Consider the following 21,625-nt stretch of genomic DNA (forward strand, 5'->3'; position numbering starts at 1 on the left):
GGACATCTGAACCTCTGCTGCATCAGTTGTGACCATTCTTGTTTGTTTTAATCTGTCTCTCATGAGTCGTCCAGCTGTTTGTAAGGGCAACACTAAATCACTGGAGTACTGTTATAACAAAATTCCCATCCTTTTACCACATTTTCTCAGCATTGAATATCACAGCTCAGGGTCATAGCATTGTACTCTAAAGTGTACCCAGATGTCTGCATTTAAGCCTCGAGGTGCTTTCTTTTGGGCATAAATCAGTTGATACTTATAAGCTCAAAGTGGCTGTAGTTGCCCAGAAAAGACTTACTGCTTGTTGTCATTTTCGAATACTTAAATCCTGCCATAGTATCAATATTGTCAGCAAGCCCTCCTATCACAGCAGAATATATTTTCTCCCAGTGGTATCCTGTTTCCTCTGCATAATGACACTTCAATCAAATGGGCAAGGCCACTCCGCATCAATATTATTGACAGTGTTCCCCTATTTTTCAGTTATTCCCTGATGATTGCTATTTTAGTGCAGTCAAATGTTTGGGTTCCAGCCTATTGATCCGGCTGTGGCCCGAGAGGCTCCCACAAATGGACTGCAATTCAACAAAAGCTGACAGGCTCTCTGTAGCTGTCATTGCAGACACCACACCCCCTCATTCAATTGAGAAGGTTCAGACTGTTAAATGATGGTTTACTCTCTGCAATTCAGGGGGCCGGCGTAGCCTTGCCTTGATGTCTGAATTGAAAATGATGTACTCGAATGGGCTTCAGCCAGTGAGTGATTGTAACATGTAGCCAGACCCTGTTAGGTGGGTGGAGCTAGCCGTTGGTTTCTTGTGTTTCCTTGTTTTGGTGATTAAAGGTTATGGTTGTGTTGATCAAGTATCATCAGCTGTGATGTAGATAAGTTAAAACCTGATTGAAATTAGCAACTTAGAATAATCAATGATTGAATCGTGGGAACAAACCATTCAGATATTTACTGTTTTTGTAGTCAATTGGTTTTGTAGTCTTGTCTTGTAGAGTTAATTAGTCAATGGAAAGAAACTTTTTTTTTCATTTATCAGGAAAAATAGAAAAACATTGGGTTCTGTTTGTTGGACAAAAGAGTCAATTTTAAGATGTGTTTCGATAATGTTTTGACATTTTATAGAATAAATTATTAATTGATTAATTGTAAAAATCTGTCTAGCCTGCTTCTCCAGTATGGCTTGCCAGGTAGAGCATTATCTCAATCAGTCATCCATCCAGAATTCCTGAGTGGAGTGGAGTGGTAATATTGATCTCAAAACACATTTTCTGTGAAATTGCATAATGATATCCATTTAACATTGTTTTTGGAAGTGAAATGATCATGCTATAGTAATGAGGGCGCAGCTCTATTGTTCCATTTGTTGAACAAAGCCCTGCTCATTAGCGCAGAATCTGCTTATGTGCAGCAACACCCAAAATGCCCTAATCATGTGTAAACCTGACAGAAGCATTGGGAAGTAGTTGCTAAAAAGGTCGCTAATGGAAGTTAAATCTAATTAATGACCTCAAATATTATTTTAGTATTTTCATAGAAACATAGTACTGTTAGAAAATAGCAGGAAAGTAAAAGATGAAGTGACCAGACATGCTTTTAGCATTTGAGTGGACTTGCTACCCAGTTTGTAACTGTGTATAAACCCTAACAATCTGCCTGCTTGCGTACGGACAAAATGGGGCCTGAAAGAGGAGTACACCACTTCCTACACAGAAGTTGTGATCTTTAAAAACAAAATTGACGGGAAGTATGTGCGAAGCTTTAAGCAAACTCTGACCCATGCATACAGACATTTTGGAGGCAAGGGAAATTGGCAACACAAACGATGAGGTGGTGAATTGAAGCAGATTGTAGAAATTAAGCATGAGTCATTATTCCGAGCATAATAATACATCTCACAGTTGATTTCACTTCACATCAAGCGTTATTTATAGATCCACGTTATCATAAATATTCAAACCAGCAGTGTTATTTGTACTTGAGTTTGTCAGAGACAGCTCTCGCACAATCGTTACACTCCACATCCTCATTGCGAGTCCTAATAATAATGCAGTTATCCGCATTCACCTTAACTAAACCAATCCAATGAATGGATAAATAATTTGTGTTCACAAATCAAACTTCCACTTTCTAATGATATCCTAGGGTGGAAGATAACACTGATCGTCGCGATAATTTTGGCAAGTGGAACAGTCTGATCGCTGTATACATATAAATACTTCGGTTCCACTTGTGTATAATGCTGAATGGACTGTCACCGTCCTCACACTGCTAGAGGACAACATCAATGAACATATAAAATATGTGCCTTTTAACCTCCAAAATGAAGTAGAGCATCCCTATCTAGGAAGCTCTAATGACCCAAAAACCCACATTTTTAAAGTTTACCACGAGTAGGGAGATGGAGTGCAAGTTTCCTCTCTTTGCAACATTTTAATTACAAAAAGTCTGGTGTTTTCATGAATATTAACATGTTCTCTTGGACGTGAGATTGTCCCATCAGTCTGTTGTGTGCTGGAACATTGCTGCCTACACACAGTTATGTGAAGGCATTAAAAGAAAAATTGTGACCCTATCTCATTTAATTGTGACAGGCGCAGAGCGAAGGCTTACCTTGACCCCACACTGGTGGCTAAAATGACAGTACTCCGAGGGGGTCAGCCGGGGACAAGCATCCAAATTAAATGGTTAATGATTAGCTGCTTGACTTGAGACAGACTCTGGGTGCTAAAATGATGTGAGGGGCCAAGGCCAACTTATTTTCTGTTTGTGTATCCAGCGGAGGGACGACATGTTGATCGTCCTCTGTCACTTGTATTTATTGCTCTAATGCAAAGGGAAAATGTGGTGTAAAATTGAATGGGGTATTAGCTGTCAGCATGTTTTCATTAGAGGCGTAGAGAATCAAAGCAGACGGTGAGAGACAGCCAGGGAGCAGCAACAGGCAGCTATGCAGGATAAACCCCATAGCCTTTTAATGTGTTGTGCTGATGAGTCATCGTCATACTTCTCACCTCCCTTTTAGAAAAGTATGTGTTAGTGTGAGATTGTAATGTCAATTAATAATGTACCTAGTGATACAGGATTAGTTTCTTCTCTAATGAAGTCGACCAAAACTTGTTTCAAGTGAGCAGAGGGTAGAAATGTGAAAGATGAAAGAGAGGTCATGTTTTAATTAAATTGGATCAGCATCTATCATAGTAAACAACATGCACCAGTCTGCTTAACCATGACTTTCAATTTTAAGAATATATTGAAGCAATTCATTCAGGACTAAAGTATAGTCCCATTGTCACATCGTGATTTAATTATGAACATGTATAATGTTCAATTACCAAATAATTAAGCGTTCAAAGGTTATTTGATTAGGTAGCCAATTGACAGGACATTAATCAACAACTTTGATAAAGCATTGTCTTTGGTAAGTTTTACCAAAGAGGTTCACATGCTGATTGTTTCATCTAAAAACTATGTAACTGTATAATTGATTATGAAAATAATCTGCAGTTAAAGCCATATATTGGTGTAATAGTACCATATCAAGAGGTGAGAACCAGAGAGCAAAAGTGACATTTGACCGCCTTTGCAGGAGAGCCAGAACAAAAAAATGACCATACTGTGATTTTGTTTATTAAATCTTTAATATTAAAACTGGATTAGCATCTGCGTGACAATATTTTGACGTGTATTGATTTGTAATGATTTTGATTTTGGAATTGAAGTGAAAGAGCGGATACCAGAAAAAAAAAACTCCACACTATACAACCCACCAAATGAAAATGATTTCTTACTGGTGGGCAATGCACAGAGTGGCTGTCTCTTTATAGCCGTTGATTGTGGATGGAAATATCTCATGGCTTCATCTGTTGTAGCCTCATCTTTCACACTTTGCCTTGACATTGTGAAATCTGCTGTTTCTGCCTGAAATAAGTTAAATTTAACTGCAGGCTACGTTTTTTTTTTTTTTCGAAGATGAGTTGTTTTTTCCGGAGCATGTCAGAAAATAGTGAAAAATACCACACTGATGGTTCTGTTTGACCAGCAGTTGAAAACCCAGAGATATTTTGTTCACTTTCAAAAATGGCAAAGAAAAGCAGGCCATCTTTACATTTAAGAAGCTGGAGCTGGAATGTTTGACACGTTTGCTTGTAATGACTAAAACAATTAATAGATTATTTAAATAAGTGTTGCAGCTCTGCTACCATCAGTAGACAAAAATGTACCGTTCTCCCTGTGCTGTTGTCACTGCACAGACTCAGTATTCAAATATGGTGTCATGATTTGCATTGTACCGCTAGTCTGTCTGTCAGTCCATACTTTGACCCTACTGATCCTTTTCCCTATTAAGACGCTGCTATTCCGAGTGCAGCTTCCCTTCAGCCATCAGCAGCTCCACTCTTTATTAGTCTCACTCCCTTGCACCCTCACCCGCCTCACCCTCACCCACCCCCCCCCCCATTTGCCTGTCAGTAGCAGTTTCACACAGTCACTCTTCCCTGGCCCCCCAATCCTACTCCACCTCCTCTGCCACACACGCACACACGGCTCTATCCAGCCTGCACAGCCACCCACACAGAGTCGGTCGGCATGAATAGAAGTGAAAAACTGTCATGCATCATCAAATGTGCGAAGGCCCTTTTGAATATATGACTGTGCCTTGAATGTGGAGGCATTTGAATGGGTGGCTGCAGAATGCTCTGTGTGCACATGGATGAATGGGTCTCAGGCCAACCAGACGTGTCACAGAGATGACTCTATAACCGGACAGCAGCGTACATGAGCACCTGTGAGTCTAAAGCTGATTCAACCTCTCCAGTCAGTTGGTCATTGTGTTTAAAAAGGCAGTTTATGGGATTAGATCTGACCTCTCTGTTCTCACATTCTCTTGCGTGCCTGAAAGAGTTGAAAATGTTTGTCATGCCCACAGAATGTGTGTCATTGTTGTCCAGCATTGTCACCTCCACAGTGTCCTGTCAGAAATGCTGATTCCTTTTGGGGGATAGTGTTTTTGGAGGCCCTGTGACAAGAGTGCAGACAAGCTCTCCTCCTGTGAACAAAATGTCAACAGTAACTCATCGATTTGTGCTCTGATTATGTGGCACTTGATTGAGACTTACTTTTTGATGTGAATATTTTGTAGTCTAGACATAGATTTAAAAGAAATACCTTACAAATAAAATGCCTTTTGTCTTGTCTTTCCCTCCCCAGGTCTAAGTGGGCAGCCTGCAGACATCGAGAAGCGGAAAAATGTGTTTGGGCCGAATTTAATACCACCCAAAAAACCCAAAACTTTCTTACAATTAGTGTGGGAGGCGCTTCAGGATGTCACACTGATTATCCTTGAAGTGGCAGCCGTAGTTTCACTAGGCCTTTCTTTTTTTAGACCTCCAGATGCCGAAAGAGAACGTAAGCAACATTTCATTACAATCTTATTTCTTATTCACCTGTTACCATGTTGTCACTAATGGATATCAATATTAATATTATTTAGTTTGTGTTGAAATATAATGAAATGCCCTCCCCTCTCAGTGTTTTACACTGCATTTATTTATCTCAGTCTGTGGTGATGGGATGATGTGATAAGCTGGGGTGATTTATGTGCTAGGTGTCGTGATGATTTTTTGAATTAACATTTGCCCCTGTCCCTCTGCAGACTGTGGAAGGGCTGCAGGCGGTGTGGAGGATGAAACCGAGTCAGAAGCGGGCTGGATTGAGGGCGCCGCCATTCTTCTGTCAGTTATCTGCGTGGTGCTGGTGACAGCATTCAACGACTGGAGTAAAGAGAAGCAGTTTAGGGGCCTCCAGAGCCGCATTGAGCAGGAACAGAAATTTACTGTCGTCCGTGGAGGACAAGTTATCCAAATTCCTGTGGCTGAGATCGTGGTTGGTGACATTGCACAAATAAAATATGGTAAGAATAGATTTTCAGCTGTGTTACTGAAGTCATTTGATTAAAATTAAATGTTACTTTGATGAATGAGATATAATTGTTTTTTTAAATTAAGAATGCTTATGCTGAATATCACTTAATCATAGATTCATTTAAAAATAATTGCACATTCAAAAAGTTGCTCCTCCAAATTAAAGACGTTTTAACCTTGTGTCTTTCAGGTGACCTTTTGCCTGCCGACGGAGTCCTCATCCAAGGCAACGATCTTAAGATCGATGAGAGCTCGCTCACAGGGGAGTCGGACCATGTCAAAAAAACACAAGAAAAAGATCCAATGCTGTTATCAGGTAACGTGAAGCCTCAATTTAGTTTTATTTTACAGCAGTTCCTCTTAAGGCTCAAGAAAAAGACTTAAGTGATTTTGTAAAAAAGGGTTTATTTGAAAACATAACTTTTACTGGAATGACAGGACTGACATTTGCATAACTGACTGAGCTGAGTAAATTTAAATAATACAATACATATCATCTTCAAAGTCTGGCTTTTGTTCAGTCTTTATTAAAATTAAATGACCGATAACCCTTTTTCATCAATTTCATCATACCAAAATGTAATTAATTTTTTACAGACTTTTAGATGGGGTCACATGCACACAGAGGTCAATGGTGAAACCGACCCCAATCTTACTTTGAAAAATTAATTCTAGTAGTTGAAACAGTATCGTCCATGAAGTGGCTAGATTTTTAAATTGATATTTGATCTGCTGTCTTAAAAGAAAAACACCCAAAGCTGACCTTTAGTAGACTGAGGCCCACTGTCATCAGTGAGGCTATTAGCTGACACAAAGATGCGTCATTGTGGCCAGAAAGCCGCTGCAAGGAGCTGACTTGCTCTTGTCAATTTCTAGGCTTCAAAACCTTGTTAAACATCTCATTTACACCAATAAGTTTTATACAATCTGAAAACTAATAGGTTACTTAAATCAGGTAAGAATAGGTGTAACCATTGATTTAATGTTTTAGTTCCGTTTTTGATTATTCAAAAATGAGTCATTGCAGCTGCAGATTAAAACCCCAAGAATTCATCAGCATTCAGTGTAGTACACAACTCCTGTTTTGATGATAATTTGCCGCTGCTTTTAAAGATAAGTCTCTCTGTGTATTCAGTGTTGTGGTGTTAATTTGCATGGCTTTAGTGCCAAACAGGATTAGAAATTGAAAGTGAATTGGTGTCCCTATCCTGCTGCTCAGTGTAATCAATTATAAGCAATCCAACACTCTGCTGATGTAAAGCTTTAATAGCGTCAGTGTTTTGCTGTGCACAGTCCACTCCATGTGCACAAAGCCCCTTCAACACTGTGTTTGTGCTGTCAGATAGCTTTGTCTTCACTGCTCATTTACCCAGAAGGAGTGTGCAGGGATTCTTGTTTAGTTCGCCTGGCTCTCTACTGGCACACCTCCAAGAGAGAGGAGTGTACTCTGCATGTGTGTGTGTTTACACATTGCTCCACCACTGCTTTTTGATTTCCCTCAGCACAGGCTGTATCCCTTCTGTCATAACCGTCACCAATGAAAGGGAAGCATTATCTAATTAACACAGGCATTGGATAACTTTTATAAGCTTTCTCTCTTTTCAGTCTCTCTGTTTTCTCTGCTGTTATTTGCTTTTTCGGCACAAATCGACAAGGTTTTCCGGTGTCCTGAGAGGGATGGAGACCCAGAGATATTAACTCCAGTTGTGGCCTCTCAGATTTCCATTAATTCACTCATACTGAAAATTAGCTTTTGATTAAAGGCTTTTGATTAAAGCTTTGGAGGGCTTTTGCATCATGACTGTGTTTCTTTCTCTTTTTAGATGCACTGCACCATTCCTTTTGTATTCATTGCCTTCATTTGAAAACCTTTTCTCCTGAGCATGCCACTTGAAAGCCTGGCTAAACCACCCTCTCACTAAACAAAGGAATCTAGCTCAACATTTAGTCCCCACCAAAATGAGAAAGTCAAAGCGGCAAATTAGTTAGAACGGTATATCTGGTTAGGTCTAATGCAACTAAACAGAAAGATGGTTTAAGTAATCTTGGAAACGTCTTAATTTATTCAGATACTGTGTGTGTCCACTCCCTTCCTCTCTTATTGACTGACGTTTGATTTTCCTCTTCTGTCTAAAGGCACCCATGTAATGGAAGGCTCAGGGAAAATGTTGGTCACTGCCGTGGGTGTCAACTCTCAAACTGGAATTATCTTTACTTTACTTGGGAGTGCCGAGGACGATGACGACGATGAAGAGGAAAAGAAAAAGGAAAAGGAGGAGAAGAAGAAACAGAGAAAAAGTCAGTATCCTCACTACTTATTTTCCTTTCTTTACTTCTGTTGGTATTATTGATCACTCCACACAGCAGGCAGACATGTGTGTGCTGTGCAGACATTTCCTTTTTCCACCGGCTAGCATCTCACTGAAACATTTCATCATAAAAACATCATTCATTCCTTTACAGGCAGTGTACTGCCAATCCAGTTATTGCCACTTTTCGTTGGTTTGTGTCCGAGGTCCAAAGGATGTTGTGATTTTATGCACGTTCTCGAGTGCGACGTCTCAGTGTCTATCTTTATAGTAGCTCACATTGATTTAGAAATGGAGTCCGCTAACGTAAAAAACAAGCTTTGAGCACAACATAGACGTTCTGCAGAGCCTCTTTAATACTGCAAATATTTTATTGATTAATTCTTTAGTCTAAAAAAAATTCAGAAAATTGTGAAAAATGTCATTTATAATACCCCATAGCACGTCTTGTTTTCTCTGAGTGACAGTTTAAAATCCAAAGAATGTTTGTTTGCTATCACCAAAGGCATTGAGAACGTAATTATCTATGTAGTTGCAGATTATTTTTCTGTTCACCAATGAATAAAGCAACTAATTGTTGCAGCTCTACTTACAGACACAGTGACTAGATTCTGTTTCTTTAGACCTGAAATTTGAAACACTGAAGAATGGTTGGATAAAAAGTGTCATTACATTACAGCAGTGGTTTATGGCTATTCAAGAATTTTCCCTCTGCCTTTTAAAAAAAGAAGAAGAAAAAAGAGAGTATTGAAATAATAATATACACATACATAATATATGATTAATAGTAGCATTGCTGTGTATGTCTTCTTCTATATAGAGTACTTCTGACTCCATGGTGTGTTTTTTTTCACAGACAAGAAGCAGGATGGATCTGTGGAAAATCGTAAGAAAGGTAAGATGCTCATCCACACACACACAACCATGTATGATTGCTTTACAGCTTAGCGCTTACCTTTTATGTATTAGCCTTTAGCGTATCAGCGTCTCCCTCCCCATTAAACAGCACTGGATGAAGGTTAAAGCCTCATATTGTTAATAATTGCCTGCAGTGAGTAATGAGGAGTGGCATATTTTTGCATGACCCCATGTCAGTGTATACTTAGCACTGGCTGTTCTTGCCCATCCATTGTACTGTCTGGCCCTCCCTTCTGTCTCTGTCTCCTCCTTTCTCGTCCTTCCCTGGCACATTGCGCTTTGAGCAGCAGGTGCTACTGAATCCAGTTATAGCGATTAGTGGTGAGGAGATTAAAGCCATGCAACAATTCTGGGGCCAGAACATCTGCTTTCCCACCCATCTCTCTCTTCCACTCTCCCTCAGGCACCCACAATTTGATTTCTATTGATATCTCGATCTTAACTATTCAGAGTCAAACTGTAAGACTCGCACTGGTGCAATTCCAGACGGACAACAATGATAATGAGGCTGTTTAGCGGTAACTCGGCCAGCTAGTCGGGCTCGTAGTCCTGCTGGGACACTGTGATCAGTAGTGCTTGGGTCTGTGACCACAACCCTGGCGCTAGTCCCTGGTGCACAGATTCCCTCTGCCTGCCAGGAATCAACAGTAATCCTTTAGACTGAGATTACACAGGCTATGTAAGTGCAGAACAAGCCACAGTCCACAGCAGCTGCAGTAGTCCAGTGTTAATGCCACTCCTTCCTGCTACATACGTTAGCACACAATACAATGCTTCTGTCCATACGATAGTAAATAGAGCTTTTAGCATTGACAAACTGGACGTAGGGTGCCTGTGCTTATAAAAAGCAAGACTACAGATATCACACGAAGCGCCCAAATAGTGTGTGGTAAAAATATCAGCAAAAATGAGAGATGAAAAAGATGTGTTAGTTGTCCTGCAGCAGCAGCAGCAGCAGCAGCAGCAGCAGCAGGAGTAGAGTCAGTCCCCAGCAGCTAATGATTTTATCGTGGTGAGTGACACGAATGAGACCAGCCCCTGCTGGCCAGCCGGCCGCCTCTCCTCCCTCCTTTGCCATTAGAGGCTTTGCCGTCTCCAAGGTTACCTGGTTAGATGTGGGTTTGGGATTCCCGTCAGTTCTGCACGCGAGGGAGGCTGCTCCTGAGGGATGTTGAGGAAGAGATGAAAGAGATTTATGGGAATTTAACTGGTTGTGGTTGCTGTGAAGGAGGAGGCGATCCCTCAGACAGATCCCAATGCTGCCAGCTAGTTAACCTGTTCTTTAAATCTCTAGGTGGGAGTATGGTAATTACACTTCCAAATCTTTCAGCTAATTACTGTGCAGTCAGATCACTGCAAGCATAATTACACTGACATTTCCCAAGTTCCACAGATAAAAGGGAAGCAAAGAAAAAAGCATTTTTAAAATTTTGAGTGATGTGACGTCCCTTCGCCTCTTAGAAGTCCCTTTCCATGGAATCTGTTCGTTAAAAATTACTGTGTATTTGTTGTCCTGAACTTGCTGCGACTTGTTACCTTACCTGTTAAATCAGATAATAGAATAACTTCAGGGTATAATCTCATCCAGACCTGTTGATCTGCTTGTCTCTCGTAAGATAAGTATAACAAGTAATTTCATATAATATATTTTCACTTTCAACATTTCCTAAGTAAAACACAGTTTGTTTGTTGTTTGACAGGCAGTTTATTCATTCGCTGGTGGGTCAGCAATGTTTTCATTTCAGATCTTGCAAATGTAAACAAATAAGGCCTGGTTGAAGACTGTTACTCTTGTGTGTTCTTTAGGTTATGCTGATTTGTTACAACCGCTAAACTGGTTTGATCAGACACATTCTCTTTTCATTAATCCTTGCATTTGTTTAAATATGAAGACACTAAACACAATAATGCTTTGTATAAAAATCTAATAATTTACATTACATTTAAATGCATCACTTAACACCATTTTAAAAAAATGGGCAAAATGGTAATGGCCATTACTGGAGTAGAGTTTTGTTATTCAGCAATTTGTTCTTGTTCTTTGCTGCAGCTAAAGCACAGGATGGTGCTGCAATGGAAATGCAGCCTCTGAACAGTGATGAGGGAGCTGATGCAGAGGAGAAGAAGAAATCCAACCTGCCAAAGAAAGAGAAGTCTGTTCTCCAGGGCAAACTGACCAAACTAGCTGTACAGATTGGCAAAGCAGGTGAGTCAGACAAAAACACTCGATTCTGGCACAGCTGAATGCTGACTATATTGAAACCTACTAATTTTATGTGCTTGTATTTCCTCTCTTTCCTCTCAGGACTGGTCATGTCAGCCATCACTGTCATTATCCTGGTGGTGCTCTTCGTAGTAGACACCTTCTGGATCCAGAATCTGCCCTGGATCAAGGACTGCACACCCATTTACATTCAGTTCTTTGTGAAATTCTTTATCATTGGCGTCACCGTCCTGGTGGTGGCTGTTCCCGAAGGCCTGCCGCTTGCTGTAACAATCTCCCTGGCCTACTCCGTTAAGGTAAAGTCCTCCTAGTCAAGTGACCTGTGCCCTGTGTTGAACAGCTTACACCTTAGCCTATTAAAACTAGCAGGCCTGGCTGTTAAGACCAGGAGTCTTGGCTAACTGATACCGTAAAGCCCAGCTATGATCCCGAGTGCTGAAGTTGTTAGCCAGCAGAGGGCTTTATCCAATCAAGGAGCTATTAATTTTAATCTTGCAGCCTTTATACACAATTGCGTGCAGCACAGAGTGTTAGATTTCTGCTTATTGTTTAATCAGTTGATATATTTAATCTTCCTATAGAAAATGATGAAAGACAACAACCTGGTGCGTCACCTGGATGCCTGCGAAACTATGGGCAACGCTACTGCCATCTGCTCTGACAAGACTGGTACGCTCACTATGAACCGCATGACGGTGGTGCAGGCCTACCTCGCTGAGAAGCACTACAAGAAGGTCCCTGAACCCGAGAACATCCCCTCCTCCACTATGGACATCCTGATTCTGGGCATCGCAGTCAACTGCGCCTACACTACAAAGATCATGGTAAGCCTGAGAAAAGCAGTGTGGCTCTGAAATACACTCTGTATCATGAATATCGCCTTACTCACTCTCTTCCCACCTTCTCCTTCAGCCTCCAGAGAAAGAAGGGGGCCTGCCGAGGCAGGTGGGCAACAAGACCGAATGTGCCTTGCTTGGCTTTTCTAATGACCTGAAGCGCGACTACCAGGCAATTCGCCATGAGATCCCCGAAGAGAAACTGTACAAAGTCTACACCTTCAACTCTGTCCGCAAGTCTATGAGTACTGTGTTGAAGATGGCCGATGGCAGCTACCGCATGTTCAGCAAAGGGGCCTCAGAAATTCTCCTTAAAAAGTAAGAACATTTTTTTATTATGTTGGATTGTATGGTTTATCTTTATATCTGTGTTGCTATTAGAAAAAATCTACTGACTGATCAATTATTCCATTCAATAAAAGGTGATTTTGTAGATTTTTTTTTTTTTACATGTTCCAACTGGACAGACTCTGCAGTAAATGATATCTGTAATGGCTTAAACAGCTAAGAAGTTCAAGTGCATCCCACCCAAGCCCCTTACTTTGCGACTTAAAAACAGGCGCTGAGAAAATGAGCTGGTAACAACTCTGTAAGCCTCTTAACCAAGCAGGCTTCTTTTTAACCCACAGAGGGCTTAGTGTGACTTCTTACTACCGCAGCTCACCATTCAGATGCTTTGTCTTCTCCTCTGACCTTAACCCTTTATCGCTCCTATATTATTTTCTCTATTTATCGAAATTTCTACATCTCTTTCTACAACTACATCTCCTCAATGCCTTCCCCTTTTTTTCTGTTAACCTTCTTCTCTACACTTCCTTATTAACATGTTGCCTTTTCACCTCCAGGTGCTATAAAATCCTGACAGCAAATGGCGAGTCCAAGGTGTTTCGCCCACGGGACAGAGATGACATGGTTAAGAAAGTGATCGAGCCCATGGCCTCAGAGGGCCTTAGGACCATCTGCCTTGCATACCGAGATTTTCCCACCTCCGAGGGTGAACCTGACTGGGACAATGAAAATGACATCCTCAGTGGACTGACCTGCGTCTGCGTCGTGGGCATTGAAGACCCCGTGAGACCCGAGGTTAGTGGCTGCACATGTGAGGATGCGCATCAACATGGGGTTACATCAAAGTTGTTGTTTCGATTGAAAAAGGAAGGGAGAGTTTAATTTCATAGATAACATTGCTTGTGGGTTCACTGAAAGTCCGTGATTATCCATCCTTACTTAGACATAGTGGAACTGACAGTATTTTCAGCTGCCATTTGCAAAGTCAAGCATCTGCGTGCTACTGGATGTTGGCCCTTTATCAGCCTCATTTATTGAGGAAGCATCTACCGTTCAAACATCAGGTCAAGAGTCAAAAAGCCGGCCATCATTGAGAGACACATTATCATTTAAATATGCGGATAAGAGGCAGATTTTCAGACTCCCTGGGAGACATTCATAGTGTTGCACTCTAAAAAATAGTCATGTCAGGAATGAAAAAGGGCTAGAAAGAGAAGTCTGACCCTTGCGTCTTTCTCACTTTTGCACAGATGGTCAATAATGTGCGAAATTGGTCTAAATGTCAGAGTTTGGGTGTCAGAAGGTTACAGAATTGATTGCACACAACCCAACGGCCAACATCTTAAAGGTATCGGGGAGGACGTTTCTGGAGCTGTTCTAAAGCACTTCTGAAGAAGCATACTGGCAGCTTAATGGTTCAGCTCTTTACACAGGACTGTTGAGCACCAAGGCTTTCTGAGTAAAGCAAGAAAATTGGTCTGGAGATGCTGCGTCAGCCATTTTTAAAAGCAAGGAGTGGCTCTGTTTGTGCGTCAGCATCATATACAGAACCAGCACAGGAGTAATGATATTTCAAGCTTTTGAAGGAGTGGTTCCCCATTAAGACAACTTAATGAATATTTGAAAGAGAACTGGGTCATTAGCTTGCAAGATGGTAAAGATGGTAGGACGCACTCAACTTGTTTGCTGGAAACTATGTTTTAAAAGGGGCTTGATGAGATCATGCAGCATTTGATCTTGTGTTTAAATGCAAAAGTGCAGCTTACACTAGTTCTTAATTTTAATATCCCCTGTGGTATGCAAAAATAACCTGCATTTCCTCATTCATCATGTTTCCGCTTTCTTTCAGGTGCCAGATGCCATCAGGAAATGCCAGCGTGCCGGTATCACAGTGCGAATGGTTACTGGGGACAACATCAACACGGCCCGAGCCATCGCCACAAAGTGTGGCATCCTACAGCCCGGAGACGACTTCATCTGCCTGGAGGGCAAAGAGTTCAATCGAAGGATACGCAATGAGAAAGGAGAGGTGGGCCAAAGTCAAATACTGTACCTCAGAGACTGTTAAAAAATGTGCAGTTGGGATTCTATTAGGGTTTTGTCTCATGTTTCTAGATTGAACAAGAACGCATTGACAAGATCTGGCCCAAACTACGAGTGCTGGCTCGCTCTTCTCCCACTGACAAACACACCTTAGTGAAAGGTACGTCTGTTTTTCTGGTTTGGATAACATGTATGAAGAATATTTTGTTGTCACTGTAGGCCTGCGAGGTGTCATTTTAAATATTCATGTTTTACCTTTTTCAGGAATTATTGACAGCACAGTGATAGAACAGAGACAAGTAGTAGCAGTGACAGGAGATGGTACCAATGATGGTCCTGCCTTGAAGAAAGCAGATGTTGGCTTTGCTATGGTGAGTTTTACTTTTTTATGCTTAAATTAGAATAGACATTTAGTCAAAAAACTGGTTAATTTACACCTACAAAACATTTTTTGCTGTTCTGATCACATGCAGCCAGGTTCTCAGTCATTGTTGATCTTGTGTCCAGGGTATTGCCGGCACAGACGTAGCCAAAGAGGCATCCGACATCATCCTGACCGACGACAATTTTTCCAGCATCGTCAAAGCCGTCATGTGGGGGCGCAACGTCTACGACAGCATCTCCAAGTTCCTCCAGTTTCAGCTCACTGTCAATGTGGTGGCTGTCATCGTAGCATTCACAGGAGCCTGCATCACACAGGTTAGCGCCCAGCAGAGTCTGTTTTGCTTTGGTCTCCAGTGTGAAGGTGGATAAACTGTGAAAAGTTTTGTTCACTAGTTCACACTTTGACTCACACTAATGGAATTGGTGCAGCTGGCGGCAACAGACGGAAATAACTAAAGCTTTATCTCAAATCTGTGAAGTTCTCCAGATCTTTGTCTAGAGGGGAAATGCAGGGTCTGATATAATTTGAACATATAGAATCATGTGCTATGCAAATTCAAACCTCCTGTGTCTCAATAGGCCCTTTTTAATTGAATTCCCTCTTGCATTAACAATTATAATTATCTGTCAAATTCTTAAAACAGTTTTTTTTAATTTAAATCGCAATCTTTTGTACTCTACTTGAGCTGTGTTTTGTAGCCTAAAGCACTTGATTTAAGTATCTTCTGCCAAAATATTGCAGATATTCTAAAGTATTCAATATATTTCTTTGACCCAATTGTCTTGATTTACATAAAAATCCATCCTGCAGGGCACCTTTTGTAGTTCTCCTGGAAGAACTTGTTTGGTTGGATTCCAGCTTTTGGCCCAATGCTGCATTTCTTGCCAAACTCTACTGTGTCATCCAAATCATGGCTTACAAACCAAAAATAAATCTAAAAAAAAATTAAAAATCCCATCCTGTAACCATAATTCTTAATTTTGTGACATTATTTGCACGAGTGCATCGAAACCAAATCATCTTCTCCCACCTGTCAGTCTTAGATCTCATGTCAAACATGGAAGTTGTTTTCCATTTGCAATTTGGTTCATGTCAGTTGAAATATCTCTAATAGATATTACAGTTCGCTCGCTCACTCTCTCTCTCTACCTCCAGGACTCTCCACTGAAAGCCGTACAGATGTTGTGGGTCAACCTCATCATGGACACCTTTGCCTCTCTAGCACTGGCCACAGAGCCCCCCACAGAAGCCCTGCTGCTTAGGAAGCCATATGGCCGCAACAAGCCTCTCATCTCCCGCACCATGATGAAGAACATCCTGGGTCAAGGAGTGTACCAGCTTATCATCATCTTTACTCTGCTCTTTGCTGGTAAGAAGCTACACTGAGTATGTTTTTGTGTATCTCCTAGATAAAACCATTTTTTTAAACAAATTCTCTCTGACTGCTCCTGTAGGAGAGAAAATGTTTGACATTGACAGCGGCAGGAATGCACCCCTCCACGCCCCACCTTCTGAACACTACACCATTGTCTTCAATACCTTCGTGATGATGCAGCTTTTCAACGAGATCAACGCCCGCAAGATCCACGGTGAAAGGAATGTCTTTGAGGGCATCTTCAACAACCTTATCTTCTGTAGTATTGTCTTTGGCACCTTCATCATCCAGGTAAAGTAGACCAGAGACGTTGGAGTGTTTTGTGCATGTTGGCTCATAGAAATGTTAAATCTAAAGGTTTGCGCTCTGATTAATTCTCTTCCTGCTCCCTTAGATCGTTATAGTGCAGTTCGGAGGGAAGCCATTCAGCTGCGTGGCTCTGACCATCGACCAGTGGCTATGGTGCACCTTCTTAGGCTTCGGCTCTCTACTGTGGGGACAGGTACGATTTACCACACAGCTGAGCTTCACCTTCAGTTGCTCTGATACAAAAATATGGTCGGACACTGCCCCCCTGTGTTGGAGTTGACTTAGTGGGTCTAACAATAGTACACGGGTGGAACGATGCAGTCTTCTACTGCTGAGAAGAAAGATGGGTAAACTTCAAGATTAAAAAAAATATTATTAAATCAATTTTGAGCAGTTATACTGCAAAATACGTAGCTTGAGTTGGCCTTAAATGCTAATGTAACCACCTTTCTACATTAATGAAATATATTTTCTTTTTCCTGTAAACACAATTAATATACACATTTATCAAGGCTTTTTTATTTAATTTTAACATACTTTTAAATGTATAATCTTTTTATATTATTTTTTTGTATTATTTTCCCAGAATCATCTACTTTTAGATTGGACTACTGTGGAGTATATGATAGGAGTATGTTTTCCATATTAGAGTTACAAATAATTGACTGCTTGTAATTTTTGACAGTGAGAGATTGAGGGTTCCTCATCACTGTTGTTCACAACGTCAGAGAGTCATAATGAGCGTTTGATGTAATTCTAGTTTGCTCCCGCTGCCCACACTCATCCCACAGAGCAGCACACATAATATGTCATTATCCACTCTCGTCAATTCAAAAAGAATGGCTTCGCCAACGTTCTCTGACAAGTCACAAAGAAGCGGAGCTGTGCTGAGTGCTTGTGAGTTCAAACAGCTGACAGTTGTAGAGCTGAGAAGGTGGCTGTGTAAGATTACTGGGTCCAAACCAGAGATTGTCCAGAGAAAGGTCTTTCCATTAACCAAGGTACTAGACTCTTGAGTGCTGAGTTCTCGCTGCCCTCTCCTTTTAGATAGGATTGGATCGAAAGAAAATGTAAAAAAAAATGTGCTTTTAATTTATTTATACTTAGTTTACGTTGTTATATGTTTAAATATGAAGATTTTTTTTTCCTATTTTCTCAGTTGATAGAATCATTGTCTATATTATCTCTATTAAATATCAGAAAATGTAAAATTCCCAGACCAGGGTGGCGCCTTCATGTTGCTCATTGTATCCAATCATTTCTCCAAAACCCAAACATCTGGTTTACAATCACTTGTAACACAGAAGAGCAACATTTGAGGAGAGAATGTTTGGAATTTTTGCTTGAAAAATGACTCAAATGATCAGTTGATTAGTTAAAGTTAATTTTCTGTAGACTGGCTAATTGATTAATGTACTAATTCCTTCAGGTGTAATTTGATATATTGTGATGTACAACGAGTGAGGAGAAAAATGAAACATTTGAGGGATGACAACTCTTGTTGTCTGATATTCCAATTGACTCCCAAACATATCGGCTCTAATCATCAGACAGCCAACATAATAAAATACTTTGTTAGCATTACTCACAGCATCACCAGTCACAGCTGTTCGCTCAGTTCTGATCTCACCTTCGTCTGGGCGACTAATTTTCAGGATCACTGGCTGCTTGATTCGATGTACCCAGAAACGTGCCTCGTCCTGCCTTAATGAATGTCACTCCGCCGCGATTATGCGTCAGTGCTGCTCATGTACCTCCTGATGTCTTCCAGGTAATCTCCTCAATACCCACTAGCCGCTTAAAATTCTTGAAAACGGCGGGCCACGGCACCCAGAAAGAGGAGATCCCGGATGAGGAGCTGGAAGAGCTGGATGACATGGACGAGATTGACCACGCTGAACGTGAGCTTCGTCGAGGCCAGATCCTCTGGTTCCGAGGTCTCAATCGCATCCAGACTCAGGTAACAATCCACAGACCCTCCCGTGTGACACCGCACTTGACACCAAGGGAATCAAAAGCCATAAACCCTTTAACTCTCTGTTGCTCTTCCAGCTTAAAAATCTTTTTTGTTCTCTCTCTCGGCACTCTTAAAGAATGGCTTGTGCCCTAAAAACAAAAGGCCTTCCCTCTAATTTTTTCTGTTCTGCTTCTGAGCTAAAGCGGGTTCCTCTGCCTTTTTCTGACTCGATCTGAATCTGCTAAAACGAGACCAGTTTGAAGGTACTGATGAGACGCAATTGGATTGGACGGAGAGCATGCTAGAACAGCTGAATGTTCAAAGAGTATTGGCATGGCTATAGCTGGAAGTGTGAAAGGATTCTGCAGAGAAAAGAGTGAAAGTGAGGTCAGATTTTGGAGTTCGAGCTCCCTCCGATCAGTGCCTTTAAACCCCAACCTCCCCCTTTTACCCTCTCTCTTAACTATAATGCCTAAATCCAATTTCCAAGTGACATTTTTTCTATGTTACTGGTGCCTTTTCTTTATTTTTTTCTCTCTTTTCTCTCTCCTCTGGCTGTGTTGTGTTTTATTTCCTCTGGGCTTTTTCTCCTGTCACGCTGTCTGATTCTTTGCAGATGGATGTAGTGAGTGCGTTCCAGAGTGGAACTTCCTTTCAGGGGGCTCTAAGGCGGCAGGCCTCCAACTCCAGCCAACAACAGCACGATGTAACCAATGTTTCTAGCCCTACACATGTAGCCTTTTCTACTACTACCACTACTGCCACTGCCGCCAACACCGCTTCTGCCACTGTGGGGTGTGAGTGCGTGTTCTCCTCTAGTGCATGAGACTTTTTTTTTTTTTTACTTCTTCTGTTCTTCTAACATCTTCCTCCTCCACTCTTCTTCTTCTCACCTAACGTTGACACTTTTACTCTCTCATGCTTCCTCCTAATGTCCCCCCCACCCTTGTTCTTCTAAAAAAAAAAAAAAAAAATGACACCAAAAATACCACATCTTCCATATTGCTTCGATAACACTGCTGTGTATATATATGTACCCTGTAACCAGGTCGCTTCTGGTGTCAAGGTGTTTATCTCTGTGTCATCATGTTTTCTGTTCTGCTTCTGCTTCGGTCTCACAAATGGAAAGGTTTTACTCTTACTTACTCTTGTAAAAAAAAAAAGAATTCACATTCTGGATTGACAGTCACCAGGTTTGTCTGCAGCTGCCTCAGTCTGCTCTGTGCCCCCCTTGTAGCACCCATGGGTCTGTGTCGCAGCTCTCTAGTCCCTGGTCGGGTAAATGTTTTGAGTATATGCCCATGATCACGGCCTAAAAGTGTAGAGACAAACCATGACGCTGACCTCCTGTGAGGGGAAAAATCAGGGATGTGTCAGTGGATGTTTTTGTCAGTCGGTGGTGAAATAATGACTTTTTCTTCTCCAGCTGTGGCTGTTTTTTGGGGGTGTGTTGAGAGAGTGGGTGGTAGGGGAGACGCTCCAATAGCACCCTCTAGTGGATAAGCAGCTGCAGGTCGTGACACAGTTTCTTGATGTGTTTGGAAGGTCTCACAGCCAACAGGGACAATCACAGCCTTCGCGAGTGGATCTTCACAAGACATTGTGTTTGTTCTTGACCGTTTTTCTCTTTCAGATCTTTCCAAGCAAACACCGCCTGACCAGCAGTGGATTTTAAATGTCAGAATATAAGAGCTTAATAGAATAAACTACTTTGTTCTTGAATGTGGGACTTTCCCGGACACATTAGATGCAATGTTTTTCCCTGTCGTATAAAAAATATTATGCAACGCAACAGTGATGGTTTAGGTCTCCGTCTCAGGTGGGACTCCTTTAAATCTCGGACCAGCTTCCTTCTTAACTCACGACTTTTCCTTTCAGGTGCTCCGGCTTTCTTTCTATGTGACTTAATGTTTGTTGGCAGAATGTGTCCACCTGGCAATGACTGTGTTGCCTGAACAGAATGAATACCACTGACTCCCCACATATTCTCCTTTAGATTCTGTGAAATGTGTCATGGGCTATACTCAAAGGTTTACTACCATTGAACACAAGGTAGCGCCGCGCTCTGCATGGGTTCAAAAGTCTCTGGTCTCGTTTGTGAGTTTTTTCTCTTTGTGCTGTTTTTGACATGTTATACCAGCTTGTAGACATGCTTGGCTGCCGCAGCTTATTTTGTTTTTACTCCACAAACATATAACTGACCACCCCTTTCTGTCTTTCTTTCTGTCTCTCTCTCTCTCTGTCTCTCTTCCTCGGTCTGTCTCTCTCTCCCTGTCTCCTCACTCTTTCCTAAGCATGTCCAACAACAGTAAACTCTTGTGTCCAGCCTCTGTGGTTTTTTGGATGTGTTCTTATCTAAAGAACAGCATTCTTCTTGTCTCTTGGTTTCCTTTTTTGCATTTTGATTAATCAGACACAAGCGTCTGCCACGTGTTTTTGTGAAACTCTACTACTGTACTCACAAAAAAAACAAAAGACCTACGTAGCATTGGTGATACTGGAATAGTTTTTGACACTCAACTTAAAAAACGGCTCTTTACAGACTTTTTTGAAGCCTTTTTTATGCCTTAAGTTCAGCTCACACTCTGACTTGCGTGAGTTTTTTTCCCCATCAGATAGGCTTTAAAGTCAGTGACATGTCTACATTTTGATCTGCATTCCTTCTATAGTCTAGAATAAATATAAAGGCAGGACAGAGGGTGACTTACAACCTGGCTACATTGAACACGTAACGTATTGCAGCGTGGCTACATTGAACACGTAACGTATGTGGATCATTGGCTGAGCAGCTGCTGCAACACTACGCTTCCGATGAAAATGGCTACACCAGGCGTGGGAGCAGTGCGTAAGTTGTGCTTATGGGCCACAGAGATCCACCCTACAAGCGTGAAAAGACCAGTCATCTATATATATATATATATATATATATATATATATATATATATTTTTTTTTTTTAGTTGTTTGTGTGGCCAGAAATCAGTCAAAAAGTGTCAATATTTTGTTAAATAAAACGTTCTGTATTCAGGAAATCCACTTCCACTTTGGGGGC

At 41.3% G+C, this 21,625-nt stretch overlaps 1 protein-coding gene across 6 annotated transcripts in view; it reads left to right on the forward strand.

Annotated features, from left to right (window-relative positions):
* Window positions 1-21,625, forward strand: part of atp2b1a (ATPase plasma membrane Ca2+ transporting 1a) — a 130,169-nt gene that overhangs the window by 104,723 nt on the left and 3,821 nt on the right. For 3 of the 6 annotated variants that reach the window (XM_084346117.1, XM_084346118.1, XM_084346116.1), the window contains 19 exons: window positions 5,219-5,416; window positions 5,664-5,921; window positions 6,122-6,247; window positions 8,068-8,229; window positions 9,097-9,135; window positions 11,209-11,364; window positions 11,464-11,678; window positions 11,964-12,206; window positions 12,295-12,536; window positions 13,064-13,301; window positions 14,356-14,535; window positions 14,622-14,709; window positions 14,814-14,920; window positions 15,057-15,248; window positions 16,090-16,303; window positions 16,389-16,600; window positions 16,704-16,811; window positions 18,390-18,578; window positions 19,192-19,281. In XM_084346117.1, coding sequence (XP_084202243.1) covers window positions 5,219-5,416; window positions 5,664-5,921; window positions 6,122-6,247; window positions 8,068-8,229; window positions 9,097-9,135; window positions 11,209-11,364; window positions 11,464-11,678; window positions 11,964-12,206; window positions 12,295-12,536; window positions 13,064-13,301; window positions 14,356-14,535; window positions 14,622-14,709; window positions 14,814-14,920; window positions 15,057-15,248; window positions 16,090-16,303; window positions 16,389-16,600; window positions 16,704-16,811; window positions 18,390-18,578; window positions 19,192-19,281 — 3,257 coding nt within the window. Of the gene's footprint in view, window positions 1-5,218; window positions 5,417-5,663; window positions 5,922-6,121; window positions 6,248-8,067; window positions 8,230-9,096; window positions 9,136-11,208; window positions 11,365-11,463; window positions 11,679-11,963; window positions 12,207-12,294; window positions 12,537-13,063; window positions 13,302-14,355; window positions 14,536-14,621; window positions 14,710-14,813; window positions 14,921-15,056; window positions 15,249-16,089; window positions 16,304-16,388; window positions 16,601-16,703; window positions 16,812-18,389; window positions 18,579-19,191; window positions 19,377-21,625 lie in introns of all 6 variants that reach the window. The other 3 variants (XM_084346120.1, XM_084346121.1, XM_084346119.1) reach the window with 3 other exon arrangements.

This window comes from Pagrus pagrus (genome assembly GCF_965226575.1).
Source record: "Pagrus pagrus genome assembly, chromosome: 23".
In the NCBI taxonomy this organism is placed as follows: domain Eukaryota; kingdom Metazoa; phylum Chordata; class Actinopteri; order Spariformes; family Sparidae; genus Pagrus; species Pagrus pagrus.